Source organism: Phyllopteryx taeniolatus, chromosome 16 (genome assembly GCF_024500385.1).
Source record: "Phyllopteryx taeniolatus isolate TA_2022b chromosome 16, UOR_Ptae_1.2, whole genome shotgun sequence".
NCBI classification, from domain to species: Eukaryota; Metazoa; Chordata; class Actinopteri; order Syngnathiformes; family Syngnathidae; genus Phyllopteryx; species Phyllopteryx taeniolatus.
Window position 1 is genome coordinate 20,178,396 of NC_084517.1, and position 14,346 is coordinate 20,192,741.

Genomic DNA, 14,346 nt, shown 5'->3' on the forward strand with positions numbered 1-14,346 from the left:
CAATTCTATTCCAAAAACAAAAGAACCACTTCCGAAAGCAGTCATGTGGTACAAAGAAGGCATCTGACATCATCATTTCGGCTCCTCCCCTAATTGAAGCAAGCCTGGATATACACGCTTTGCGGGAACACCCCCTCATTACTCGACACGCACTTCGAAGCCTTCGAACACATCGCTTAAGTTGACTTTTTTTTTTTCTTGACTTTGCAGGCCTGAACTTACGACCGATGAAGATCTTCACCCTGCCGCTGGTGCTGCTCTGCTTTTGGCGGCCACAGGAAGGCGTACAAGCCTGCACCTGTTTGCCGACGCATCCCCAGCAGGTGTTTTGCCGATCAGATGTCGGTAAGTTGAACTGGACTGGGCTCCACGTCGTCATTGTTACCCGTTTTTTTAAGGGTTCAAATGCTACTTCGTATATTTTGGAGCGTGTTCATTGCTGTACACGCATGATTGTGGCATGATTAACTTTGTGACATTTCCTCTCACGTTAAAGCAGTGGCTGTGCAAGAGGGGTCGGGGGACCAGTGCACCCCTAACACTGTGTTTTCCCCCCTCCCCAAGAAGGGATTGTTTTGCGACTGAACTGGTCAGTCAAAATTTTGTTACAGCAATTCCCCCCACTTGCGGAAATAAAAACCTTGGCCCTCGTCTGGCCACCCCACTAAAATTTGTCTCGAACCCCCACTGCGTTTAAGTCTAGTTACCGTAGTAAAATGTTATTGACAATTTGTCCATGAATGACGTTTCTAACTTTTTTGTGTGACGTGACCATGTTAAGGAGAGGCGAGGGCAGGTCAGTTTGCTAATGACATTAATGACACAATTTGCATCTTGTGACAAAAGGACTTCAAAGAGGCTTAGTTGTTTAGTTCAGTGTTAATTACACAACTCACTATACTTATTAATTAGACCGAGCAAGTTGACTTTTTTGGAAGTGGGGAATTGCAGGCTAATGACAATAATTAAGCCATTGACCTTTGTGTGACAGCATTTCAAGACAAGCAAAAACCAGTTTTGGTTAGGACATTAAGACTTGTTTTGGTTGACGCCTTTTCAGCTCTTTTCAGACTATTGTGACAGTGACATTAAAAAAGGTAATTACACAACAAAGTTGCATAAGCGTTTCAAGAGCATTTTGGGGCGTGCCTGAAGAATGGCAAAATTGGAAAGATTACTTATTTTTACTTTTTTTTTTTTAAACACGCTAGTGTATATAACCTTAGACTTGTTGAAACCATACATAGGTAATGTAGGTGGATAGAGTTGCCGCCACTGCACACTAGGGCTGCCACGGGGATGGGGGGTCGAAGCACAGTGTTCAGGGGGCAGTGGCCCCCACCTACAACTGTCACTGCGAATCATTACAATCAATCAAGTTGCTGTTTTCCCTTTTGTCTTATTGCAAAGCAATACAAGTACGTCAGGAAAGTCTTCATATTTAATGACCATAATTCATTTTACCTGATACCCAGACAAACAACAACAGTAATCTCGGAAATGTCACCTATTTACTTCACAGTCGCACTGATTGAATTTTTGGCAAAAAGGTTTTTGAATCAATTTCAAGCCACTGAATCGTTTTGACTCGTATCGTTCGAAATGAACCAGTATCGTCCTTGACAGGAATTGGCAACCACAAACTGTGATACAAATGACGGCATTTCAAGGCAAGAGAAAACAGGTTTTGGCATAGATGTGAATAGAGAGATAGAATATCCATCCATCCATTTTCTTTAGCGCTTATCCTCACTCGGGTCGCGGGCGTGCTGGAGCCTATCCCAGCTATCTTTGGGCGAGAGGCAGGGTACACCCTGAACTGGTCGCCGGCCAATCGCGGGGCACATATAAACAAACAACCATTCGCGCACACATCCACACCTACGGGCAATTTAGAGTTCCACCTCGCAAATTGATGTAGATAAGTGGGTAATTGCAGGTTTAACAAATTACTTTAATTTGCAAGACACTGATACCCCGAAATGCTCCCAGGGCGCTTCAGCTGCCCCCTGCTCCAGTGCGTTCCCCTAACATGTGGATGTGTTCACTGTGATGGGTGAAATGCAGAGAACAAATTTCATGTGCATGCGTGCATGTTCATGACAATAAAAAGTGATTCTTCTTCTAATTAAGGCAGTTTACCTTTTTATGCTGCTGTTTCAAGTCCATTTGTTTTCAATGATGTATTTTGTGACAATGTTTGGCAAAATTATTGCAAATGTTTGTGGGCTTCAAGTGAACTGTTGACAGTATGTTGAAGCGCAACTTCTTTCGTTTGGATTCGCGCTGCCGTCTTGGTCCCAAATCCTCAAACCTGGCTTGCCCTTTTGTTTTTAATGCAGATCACCTTTAAAAACGTTTCTCTTTCTAGTCATCAGGGCAAAGGTTGTTGGAGTGACCACTGGCACACAAGTTTCTTATTACGAACCCATTAAGTATCACATCCACCAAATCAAGGTAAAAAAAAAGTGATTATCTTCATGTATCTATCTGCATGTATGCAAATTAGACATACATCGAACTTGTTTGTTTTGCAGTTGTTCAAGGGCCCTCAAAACTATTTTGATGCCATCTACACTGCACCCAACTCTGCCGCATGTGGAGTCACTCTGAGCATCGGCATCGAGTATCTACTCATGGGTAAAAAAAAAAGAAGCAAAAACTATCTTCTCTCGTATGAAAACATAAAATGTTCCAGGGGCAAACTATTGACAGACTTTATCAATAGCACCAACAATGTTTGAAGTAACATCTGAACCTTAACACTCATGCATGTGCAAAAACAAATTGACCACTGTGAAACTTCATCACCAGTGACGCGTATGGCAGCACGAGACAATAGTCGAATAGGTAGACTTAGCTTGGTTACAAACAATGTAAACACTAACCCAAAAACTGTACTGTAATGTACTGTATTTGAAAATCATATGGCGCAGGGAAGAATATTATTGCACAAATGTACGACTTGATGCTTGCGTCACTCCATGCGACACTGTCTTCCTGTCACATTAGAGCTATTTTCCAAACGTCCCTTGCGTACATTTGACCAGTTTTCCCCGTCCCCTCATTTCCTCCCCTGTCGTCTTCTGCCCTTCCAGCCAGCCTGCAGCCCGACGGCTCGCTGTACATCAGCTTGTGTGACTCCTTTCAGCCGTGGGACGCTTTGAGCGTCACGCAAAAGAAACTGTTGAACCACTACGGAAAGGGCTGCAATTGCAAGGTAGGAAAACCTCAAGGATGGATTTAATATTCAAATTTGTTGTTTCTCCCACTAACCTAATGGATGTTGTCTCTCAATCAGTCGTTGCGCTTTGTCCTATTCTATCTTGTCCGGTCCTTCCCTCACAGGGTGTAGCACTACAGCCCCATGCAACACTCGTATCTAATGTTTCACTGTTGTAGATTTTACTTTTCTCATCCTGCAGACAATTTGTGCTTTGTCTTTTGTCTTCGTTTCTTTCTCCCCTCTAGAAACTTTGTTCTGTTCGACTGATCGATTCTGATTCGATATAAACATCAATTATAATACTAAGAAACCACAGGGGAAGCTTAAAAACTCCACTGTGACAGTAAAACTGTTCCGGCATAAAAGGGAAACAGATCCTCCATTGCTTGACTTAACAGCCGAACAGGACAACAAAAAAAAAGTCATTCCGCTTTAACGAATAAATGCTTTGTTCATAGACTGTCATTAATGCGTGGACGAGCGCTAACTGCTTTAACACTGATTAGCCTTCCAGTCGTTGCTCCACTACATTGTGTGCGAACATGTCCTTGGTCGCCCGCAGATCACACCCTGCTTCACCCGCCCGTGCGTCCCCAGCAGCAAGGCCGAGTGCTTGTGGACCGACTTGCTGGCATCGAACACGGCCAACGGCTATCAGGCCCGAAACTTTGCTTGCGTCCAGAAGAGACGCAGAGGCGTTTGCTTCTGGAAAAGGGGGAACCCCTGGTACAAGTTCACCCAAGGCCGTCACCCATATTAAATGCAGTGTGTGTGTTCTTTATGGTGACAATTCAGCACTTTCTGACTTCCAAAGCACTTCTGTCAACTTCTGCTTCTTTTACGCCGTAACTTGCACACGCAAAGCCAACATTAGCTAACCTGCCAACTGTAGCTCATTACATTGAAGCTTCACAAATATTTCAGGATGACATATTTGTGTAATATTTTTCCTTTTCTAAATCCAATCAAGTACTTAAGTAAGTACCTAATGATTCAGTTGTACCGTATGTCTTAAGCCGGGTTTTTGGTGACTGTCACTGCAAAACAAAATAAAATAAAAAGATTATCAACAAAATTCAATTCATATTGCACTGATTCATAAGGGTTATCTCAAGGCTTGATATGGTGTTAGGTTATGAATGATTTGTGATGGATGTTTTCAGTGGGTGTCCAAACATTTTTTGCTATACAGTAAAATAAAATTTTTAAAAAACTCCACATACACACACGCATGCATGTGAGCAAGTCAGGTGAACACAGTCATTAGCGTATGCAGGTGATGTCAAGTGTGGGCGGAGTCTGCAGCCATAAAAAGACCCTGGTGAGCCTCAACTCAAGCAGAGCAATCCAGTCGGTCTCACTGAACTGAGCTCTTCTTCTGGCGCTGCATCCCCTTTTTGCGCAACTCAAAACATTTGCTAGTTTTCTACTTAATTGTCCGGACTTCAACGGTCAACGATGAGCTGGATGGTGAAGAGTTTCTTGTTGCTGTGCTTGTGGAGACTCCAGGAAGGAGCACAAGCCTGCACATGTGGCCCGAGTCTTTTGCCAATCAGATGTCGGTAAGTTCAACGGGGCTCCAAATTCAGTCATCTTTTATTAATTTATTGATTTCCTAATCAGTTTTTAGGGGGGGCTGAAGCACACCTAAAAGTGGCCTAACAATGCCACTGCTAAGTAAAGTGCAGGTGTTGCTAATTACATTCAGGCTACCCTTTTAGTATGACCTTGTTTCAGCTTGTTTGGCTCTACATTTTCAAGGGGGTCTTCAGGGTTTATTTTTGCGGCTCTGACATGTTTGAAAACTAGCAGTTGACTTGGATATGTGAGAATGTTGCTAATGTTCATAGACTTGCATTTGGAGATGCCATTGCAGGTCAACTTTCAGTCTATTTTGGATTAATGTTAATGCCTTTTAACATTTTTTAAAAGCTATATTTTGAAGATGAGTTAGTGTTTGTATTTGCAACTGTTTTGACCCCCAAACCTGGATGCCCTTTTGTTTTTTAAATAGAAATTTGTTGATAAAACTCGCTCTTTCTAGTCATCACAGCGAAGGTTGTTGGAGCAAAGGCTGACGGAAGCTTAAATCCCATCAAGTATGACATCCAGCCAATTAAGGTGAAATATTTATTACGTTCATTTTTCTGCATGTGTGACAATTAGACATAAATCTCACTTTTGTTTTGCAGATTTTCAAGGGCCCTGAGAGGCTTTTTGCTGTCATCTACACGGCATCCAGCTCTGCTGCATGTGGAATCACACTGACCAATGGTGCCGAATATCTACTCATGGGTATTTAAAAAAAGAAATGAATAAACTTCCATGTGAAATCAATCCATTGGATTTGACAAACTTTAATAGCACCCAAATGTAAGCCTTTTGCTTGTTGAAGGCTTGTGAAAGGGTTTGGGACTTTCGGTGCATTTCACCATGTGTTCTTTAAATTTAACAATGGCAGTTCTTTTTTTTTTTTTTTTTTCTTCCGCCATTACAGCCAGACTCCAGTCTGATGGCTCGCTGTACATCACCTCGTGTGACTTCTATCAGCCGTGGGACGACTTGAGCGCCACGCAAAAGCGCTTGTTGCAGCTCTACGGGATGGACTGCGACTGCAAGGTAGGATCTCAAAAAGGTGGCTTTAGCATTTCGGAATTTGTTTGTCGTGGGCCCTAATCTCACAGGTTGCCGTCTCAATCACTTGTGCATGTGCCCAAATTGCTTTCACAATGATTCTCATTCCAGTATCTCTCGACAATCTCCTGTGTGAACATGTTCTTTAAATCCCCGTCGTTTGTCACCCGCAGATCACCCTCTGCGCCTCCCTCCGGTGTGGCATCAGCAGCCGGACAGAGTGCTTGTGGACAGACTTTTTGCCAGTGAAGATGGCCAATGGCGAGCAGGCCCGAAACTTTGCTTGCATCAAAAGACGTGACGGCTCTTGTGGCTGGTATAGGAGTGCCGCCTTGCCCATGAAGAGATGTGGGAGTTAAAGGCCGTTAACACCGAAATAAATAAATGAAATGCATACAAACTTCTGCTTTCGATGTAATGTTGGGCATACGGTATAACATGCAAAGCAGACACGAGCTGGACTGTTAGTTCAGCTCATTAGTGTGAAGATGTTATACCGTTAATGTTAAACATTATACCAAATGTTTCAGATGGCAATAACACAATCTGAAAAATTATAAAACTGGTTTGACAAACATTGCAATCCACACTACTAGGACGAAATGGAACAGTCCTTAAATGGTTCAGGTCCTACTGGGACGAAAGGAGTTAATTTGTAACCATTGGAAGTGTTCAGTCTCAACGAATGGCAATGACCTATGGGGATCCCTCAAGGGTCAGTTCTTGGACCTCTCCTGTTCAGCCTGTTAATGCTACCCTTGGGTCAAATTCTTCAGAACTTTAATTTTGACTATCATAGCTATGCAGATGACTGTTATATCTAGCAGTGTTGCCAGATGACTACAGTTCAATCTAGGTTTTGTTTCACTGTCTAAAACTATCTGGATGAGCCAAACATTTCAATTCAACCACAACAAAACTGAATTGTTTTTGGAAATAAAAGAGAATTGCTGTTAGTAAATACCTGGAGTCACTCTTTAAACACCAAAGACAAAGTCCAAAACCTTCTGATAGATTCCGACCAGACTTTCTACAGTCATATCAAATCAATTACTAAAACTGCCTTTTACCATCTGAAAAACATGTCCAGAGTGAAGGCTTGCATGTGTCAAGCAGACCAAGAGAAGCTCATCCATGCTTTTATCTCAAGTAGACTTGACTATTGTAATGGTCTTCTGACTGGATTCCCGAATTGGAGCATTAAACGGCTATGGCTCGTGTTCTGACTAGAACAAAGAGGTCAGAGCATATTACTCCAATTCTAAAGTCTTTACACTGGCTTCCAGTCAGCTTTGGAATGGATTTAAAGTTCTGCTACTGGTCTATAAATCACTAAACAGTTTAAGTCCTGAATACATGAATCAAATGCTAATGGAATATCAACCTCGTCGGGCTCTGAGATCGACAGACTCGGGTCAAATAGTGGCGCACAGAGTCCACAGCAAACATGGTGAAGCAGCATTTAGCTATTATGCTGCACACAAATGGAATAGGTTGCCAACAGAAGTGACGTCAGCCCCAAGTATGAATGTTTTTAAGTCCAGGTTAAAAACTCTTTTTTCCCCCATGCTTTTTAGAGCATTTCCAATTTTAAATATTTCTTGCACTGTATGCTGTTTTAATTGTATTTTTATTGTATTTGATTTTTCTTCTTTGTTTTAAATGTTTATAAGCTGTTTTTTTTTAATGCTTTTAATCATGTAAAGCACATTGAGTTACCTTGTGTATGAAATACGCTACAGAAATAAATTTCCTTTGCTTACTTTACAAATGTCTACTCTATGTATTGAACAATTTCCATTTTTAATTTTTTTAAATCAATTTTATTTTTCTGGACCATACTTTGGATGCTGCTTAACAGTTTCAATGTAATTTTTCAGTAACGAGTGCCTTGCTAATGGTCAGTCACTCTGAGTGGAGTATGACGCCCCTGTCCATATTCCATTCCTGAACACTAGATGGCGCCACATTTACGGTTTCCTGGACCAGACCGTAGCAGTCATGTTAAACTTGGATTAGCATTGAAATCATTTTGCTGGTCAGCCGGAATCAAAATAACTCATTTTGAGGTAAACTAATATTTTGACACTACAAAATAAGCCTTGTTTTTAGACTTTCCAGAAGGTGGGAATGAAATTATGGTAAAATATACAAAACGGAACTTTAGCCTTGCCTGGCTGGGAGCTTGGGAACCCTAAACCTCTGATCCTAGAATTAACCCTGCTCCAAAACAATCTCAAAACGCAATAAACTCCATTAAACACTCTACAAACAACAGTATAGAAACTATAAAATCTATCTAAACTGAGCTGACTGCAATTCTATTCCAAAAACAAAAGAACCACTTCCGAAAGCAGTCATGTGGTACAAAGAAGGCATCTGACATCATCATTTCGGCTCCTCCCCTAATTGAAGTAAGCCTGGATATACACGCTTTGCGGGAACACCCCCTCATTACTCGACACGCACTTCGAAGCCTTCGAACACATCGCTTAAGTTGACTTTTTTTTTTTCTTGACTTTGCAGGCCTGAACTTACGACCGATGAAGATCTTCACCCTGCCGCTGGTGCTGCTCTGCTTTTGGCGGCCACAGGAAGGCGTACAAGCCTGCACCTGTTTGCCGACGCATCCCCAGCAGGTGTTTTGCCGATCAGATGTCGGTAAGTTGAACTGGACTGGGCTCCACGTCGTCATTGTTACCCGTTTTTTTAAGGGTTCAAATGCTACTTCGTATATTTTGGAGCGTGTTCATTGCTGTACACGCATGATTGTGGCATGATTAACTTTGTGACATTTCCTCTCACGTTAAAGCAGTGGCTGTGCAAGAGGGGTCGGGGGACCAGTGCACCCCTAACACTGTGTTTTCCCCCCTCCCCAAGAAGGGATTGTTTTGCGACTGAACTGGTCAGTCAAAATTTTGTTACAGCAATTCCCCCCACTTGCGGAAATAAAAACCTTGGCCCTCGTCTGGCCACCCCACTAAAATTTGTCTCGAACCCCCACTGCGTTTAAGTCTAGTTACCGTAGTAAAATGTTATTGACAATTTGTCCATGAATGACGTTTCTAACTTTTTTGTGTGACGTGACCATGTTAAGGAGAGGCGAGGGCAGGTCAGTTTGCTAATGACATTAATGACACAATTTGCATCTTGTGACAAAAGGACTTCAAAGAGGCTTAGTTGTTTAGTTCAGTGTTAATTACACAACTCACTATACTTATTAATTAGACCGAGCAAGTTGACTTTTTTGGAAGTGGGGAATTGCAGGCTAATGACAATAATTAAGCCATTGACCTTTGTGTGACAGCATTTCAAGACAAGCAAAAACCAGTTTTGGTTAGGACATTAAGACTTGTTTTGGTTGACGCCTTTTCAGCTCTTTTCAGACTATTGTGACAGTGACATTAAAAAAGGTAATTACACAACAAAGTTGCATAAGCGTTTCAAGAGCATTTTGGGGCGTGCCTGAAGAATGGCAAAATTGGAAAGATTACTTATTTTTACTTTTTTTTTTTTAAACACGCTAGTGTATATAACCTTAGACTTGTTGAAACCATACATAGGTAATGTAGGTGGATAGAGTTGCCGCCACTGCACACTAGGGCTGCCACGGGGATGGGGGGTCGAAGCACAGTGTTCAGGGGGCAGTGGCCCCCACCTACAACTGTCACTGCGAATCATTACAATCAATCAAGTTGCTGTTTTCCCTTTTGTCTTATTGCAAAGCAATACAAGTACGTCAGGAAAGTCTTCATATTTAATGACCATAATTCATTTTACCTGATACCCAGACAAACAACAACAGTAATCTCGGAAATGTCACCTATTTACTTCACAGTCGCACTGATTGAATTTTTGGCAAAAAGGTTTTTGAATCAATTTCAAGCCACTGAATCGTTTTGACTCGTATCGTTCGAAATGAACCAGTATCGTCCTTGACAGGAATTGGCAACCACAAACTGTGATACAAATGACGGCATTTCAAGGCAAGAGAAAACAGGTTTTGGCATAGATGTGAATAGAGAGATAGAATATCCATCCATCCATTTTCTTTAGCGCTTATCCTCACTCGGGTCGCGGGCGTGCTGGAGCCTATCCCAGCTATCTTTGGGCGAGAGGCAGGGTACACCCTGAACTGGTCGCCGGCCAATCGCGGGGCACATATAAACAAACAACCATTCGCGCACACATCCACACCTACGGGCAATTTAGAGTTCCACCTCGCAAATTGATGTAGATAAGTGGGTAATTGCAGGTTTAACAAATTACTTTAATTTGCAAGACACTGATACCCCGAAATGCTCCCAGGGCGCTTCAGCTGCCCCCTGCTCCAGTGCGTTCCCCTAACATGTGGATGTGTTCACTGTGATGGGTGAAATGCAGAGAACAAATTTCATGTGCATGCGTGCATGTTCATGACAATAAAAAGTGATTCTTCTTCTAATTAAGGCAGTTTACCTTTTTATGCTGCTGTTTCAAGTCCATTTGTTTTCAATGATGTATTTTGTGACAATGTTTGGCAAAATTATTGCAAATGTTTGTGGGCTTCAAGTGAACTGTTGACAGTATGTTGAAGCGCAACTTCTTTCGTTTGGATTCGCGCTGCCGTCTTGGTCCCAAATCCTCAAACCTGGCTTGCCCTTTTGTTTTTAATGCAGATCACCTTTAAAAACGTTTCTCTTTCTAGTCATCAGGGCAAAGGTTGTTGGAGTGACCACTGGCACACAAGTTTCTTATTACGAACCCATTAAGTATCACATCCACCAAATCAAGGTAAAAAAAAAGTGATTATCTTCATGTATCTATCTGCATGTATGCAAATTAGACATACATCGAACTTGTTTGTTTTGCAGTTGTTCAAGGGCCCTCAAAACTATTTTGATGCCATCTACACTGCACCCAACTCTGCCGCATGTGGAGTCACTCTGAGCATCGGCATCGAGTATCTACTCATGGGTAAAAAAAAAAGAAGCAAAAACTATCTTCTCTCGTATGAAAACATAAAATGTTCCAGGGGCAAACTATTGACAGACTTTATCAATAGCACCAACAATGTTTGAAGTAACATCTGAACCTTAACACTCATGCATGTGCAAAAACAAATTGACCACTGTGAAACTTCATCACCAGTGACGCGTATGGCAGCACGAGACAATAGTCGAATAGGTAGACTTAGCTTGGTTACAAACAATGTAAACACTAACCCAAAAACTGTACTGTAATGTACTGTATTTGAAAATCATATGGCGCAGGGAAGAATATTATTGCACAAATGTACGACTTGATGCTTGCGTCACTCCATGCGACACTGTCTTCCTGTCACATTAGAGCTATTTTCCAAACGTCCCTTGCGTACATTTGACCAGTTTTCCCCGTCCCCTCATTTCCTCCCCTGTCGTCTTCTGCCCTTCCAGCCAGCCTGCAGCCCGACGGCTCGCTGTACATCAGCTTGTGTGACTCCTTTCAGCCGTGGGACGCTTTGAGCGTCACGCAAAAGAAACTGTTGAACCACTACGGAAAGGGCTGCAATTGCAAGGTAGGAAAACCTCAAGGATGGATTTAATATTCAAATTTGTTGTTTCTCCCACTAACCTAATGGATGTTGTCTCTCAATCAGTCGTTGCGCTTTGTCCTATTCTATCTTGTCCGGTCCTTCCCTCACAGGGTGTAGCACTAGAGCCCCATGCAACACTCGTATCTAATGTTTCACTGTTGTTGATTTTACTTTTCTCATCCTGCAGACAATTTGTGCTTTGTCTTCGTTTCTTTCTCCCCTCTAGAAACTTTGTTCTGTTCGACTGATCGATTCTGATTCGATATAAACTCAATTATAATACTAAGAAACCACAGGGGAAGCTTAAAAACTCCACTATGACAGTAAAACTGTTCCGGCATAAAAGGGATACAGATCCTCCATTGCTTGACTTAACAGCCGAACAGGACAAAAAAAACAAAAAAGTCATTCCGCTTTAACAAATAAATGCTTTGTTCATAGACTGTCATTAATGCGTGGACGAGCGCTAACTGCTTTAACACTGATTAGCCTTCCAGTTGTTGCTCCACTACATTGTGTGCGAACATGTCCTTGGTCGCCCGCAGATCACACCCTGCTTCACCCTCCCGTGCGTCCCCAGCAGCAAGGCCGAGTGCTTGTGGACCGACTTTCTGGCATTGAACACGCCCAGCGGCCATCAGGCCCGAAACTTTGCTTGCGTCCAGCAGAGACGCGGAGGTGTTTGTTTCTGGAAAAGGGGGAACCCCTGGTACAAGTCCACCCAAGGCCGTCACCCATATTAAATGCAGTGTGTGTGTTCTTTATGGTGACAATTCAGCACTTTATGACTTCCAAAGCATTATATTTATCCTTTTCTAAATCAAATCAAGTATTTAATTAAGTACCTAATTATTCAGTTGTACCGTATGTCTTAAGCCAGGTTTTTGGTGACTGTCACTGCAAAAACGAAATGAAATAAAAAGATTATGAACTAAATTCCATTCATATTGCACTGATTCATCAGGGTTATATCAAGGCTTGAGATGGTGTTAGGTTATGAGTGATTTGTGATGGATGTTTTCAGTGGGTGTCCAAACAATTTTTGCTCGATTAAAAAAAACTCCACATACACACACGCATGCATGTGAGCAAGTCAGGTGAACACAGTCATTAGCGTATGCAGGTGACGTCAAGTGTGGGCGGAGTCTGCAGCCATAAAAAGACCCTGGTGAGCCTCAACTCAAGCAGAGCAATCCAGTCGGTCTCACTGAACTGAGCTCTTCTTCTGGCGCTGCATCCCCTTTTTGCGCAACTCAAAACATTTGCTAGTTTTCTACTTAATTGTCCGGACTTCAACGGTCAACGATGAGCTGGATGGTGAAGAGTTTCTTGTTGCTGTACTTGTGGAGACTCCAGGAAGGAGCACAAGCCTGCACATGTGGCCCGAGGCATCCGCAGGAGGTCTTTTGCCAATCAGATGTCGGTAAGTTCAACGGGGCTCCAAATTCAGTCATCTTTTATTAATTAATTTATTTCCTAATCAGTTTTTAGGAGGGGCTGAAGCACACCTAAAAGTGGCCCAACAATGCCACTGCTAAGTAAAGTGCAGGTGTTGCTAATTACATTCAGGCTACCCTTTTAGTATGACCTTGTTTCAGCTTGTTCGGCTCTACATTTTCAAGGGGGTCTTCAGGGTTTATTTTTGCGGCTCTGACATGTTTGAAAACTAGCAGTTGACTTGGATATGTGAGAATGTTGCTAATGTTCATAGACTTGCATTTGGAGATGCCATTGCAGGTCAACTTTCAGTCTATTTTGGATTAATGTTAATGCCTTTTAACATTTTTAAAAGCTATATTTTGAAGATGAGTTGGTGTTTGTATTTGCAACTGTTTTGACCCCAAACCTGGATGCCCCTTTGCTTAAAAAATTTGAAAAAAGAAATTTGCTTATAAAATTCGCTCTTTCTAGTCATCACAGCGAAGGTTGTTGGAGCAAAGGCTGACGGAAGCTTAAATCCCATCAAGTATGACATCCAGCCAATTAAGGTGAAATATTTCTTACGTTCATGTTTCTGCATGTATGACAATTAGACAAAATCTAACTTTTGTTTTGCAGATTTTCAAGGGCCCTCAGAGGCTTTTTGCTGTCATCTACACGGCATCCAGCTCTGCCGCATGTGGAATCACACTGACCAATGGCGCCGAATATCTACTCATGGGTATTTATAAAAAAAAAAAAAAAAAAAAAAAAAAAAAAAACTTCCTTGTGAAATCAATCCATTCGATTTGACAAACTTTAATCTCACCCAAATGTAAGCCTTTTGTGTGTTGAAGGCTTATGAACACTGCCAGCTTGTGACAAGTTTTGGGACTTTGGGTGCATTTCACCATGCATTCTTTAAATTTAACAATGCCAGTTTTTTTTTTTTTTTTTCTTCTCTTTCCTCCCTTCATTTCTTCTTCCGCCATTACAGCCAGACTCCAGTCTGATGGCTCGCTGTACATCACCTCGTGTGACTTCTATCAGCCGTGGTATGACTTGAGCGCCATGCAAAAGCGCTTGTTGCAGCTCTATGGGATGGGCTGTGACTGCAAGGTAGGAGCTCAAAAAGGTGGCTTTAGCATTAGGAATTTGTTTGCAGCCCTAATCTCACAGGTTTCCATCTCGATCACAAACTGCTTTCACAATGATTCTCATTCCAGTATCTCTCGACAATCTCCTGTGTGAACATGTTCGTTAAATCCCCGTCATTTGTCACCCGCAGATCACACTCTGCGCCTCCCTCCCGTGTGGCATCAGCAGCCGGACCGAGTGCTTGTGGACAGACTTTTTGCCAGTGAAGCTGGCCAACGGCGAGCAGGCCCAAAACTTTGCTTGCATCAAGAGACGCGACGGCTCTTGTGGCTGGTATAGGGGCGCCGCCTCGCCCATGAAGAGATTTATGGGAGTTAAAGGCCGTTGATACTGAAATAAATGAAATTCATACAAA

General features: G+C 42.3%; 2 protein-coding genes and 1 pseudogene across 2 annotated transcripts; all 3 read left to right on the forward strand.

Annotated features, from left to right (window-relative positions):
• Window positions 1-121: 121 nt before the first annotated feature.
• LOC133466354 (uncharacterized) lies at window positions 122-6,234 on the forward strand (annotated as a pseudogene).
• Window positions 6,235-8,295: 2,061 nt separating this feature from the next.
• LOC133465475 (metalloproteinase inhibitor 2-like) lies at window positions 8,296-12,350 on the forward strand. Its single transcript, XM_061748343.1, has 5 exons — window positions 8,296-8,521; window positions 10,548-10,633; window positions 10,714-10,816; window positions 11,275-11,396; window positions 11,960-12,350. The coding sequence occupies exons 1-5, from the start codon at window positions 8,404-8,406 to the stop codon at window positions 12,155-12,157; spliced, it is 627 nt and encodes a 208-aa protein (XP_061604327.1). The 5' UTR covers window positions 8,296-8,403; the 3' UTR covers window positions 12,158-12,350.
• A 235-nt stretch (window positions 12,351-12,585) lies between these two features.
• LOC133465476 (metalloproteinase inhibitor 2-like) lies at window positions 12,586-14,346 on the forward strand. The gene is made up of 5 exons (XM_061748344.1): window positions 12,586-12,837; window positions 13,326-13,402; window positions 13,473-13,575; window positions 13,831-13,952; window positions 14,122-14,346. The coding sequence occupies exons 1-5, from the start codon at window positions 12,720-12,722 to the stop codon at window positions 14,317-14,319; spliced, it is 618 nt and encodes a 205-aa protein (XP_061604328.1). The 5' UTR covers window positions 12,586-12,719; the 3' UTR covers window positions 14,320-14,346.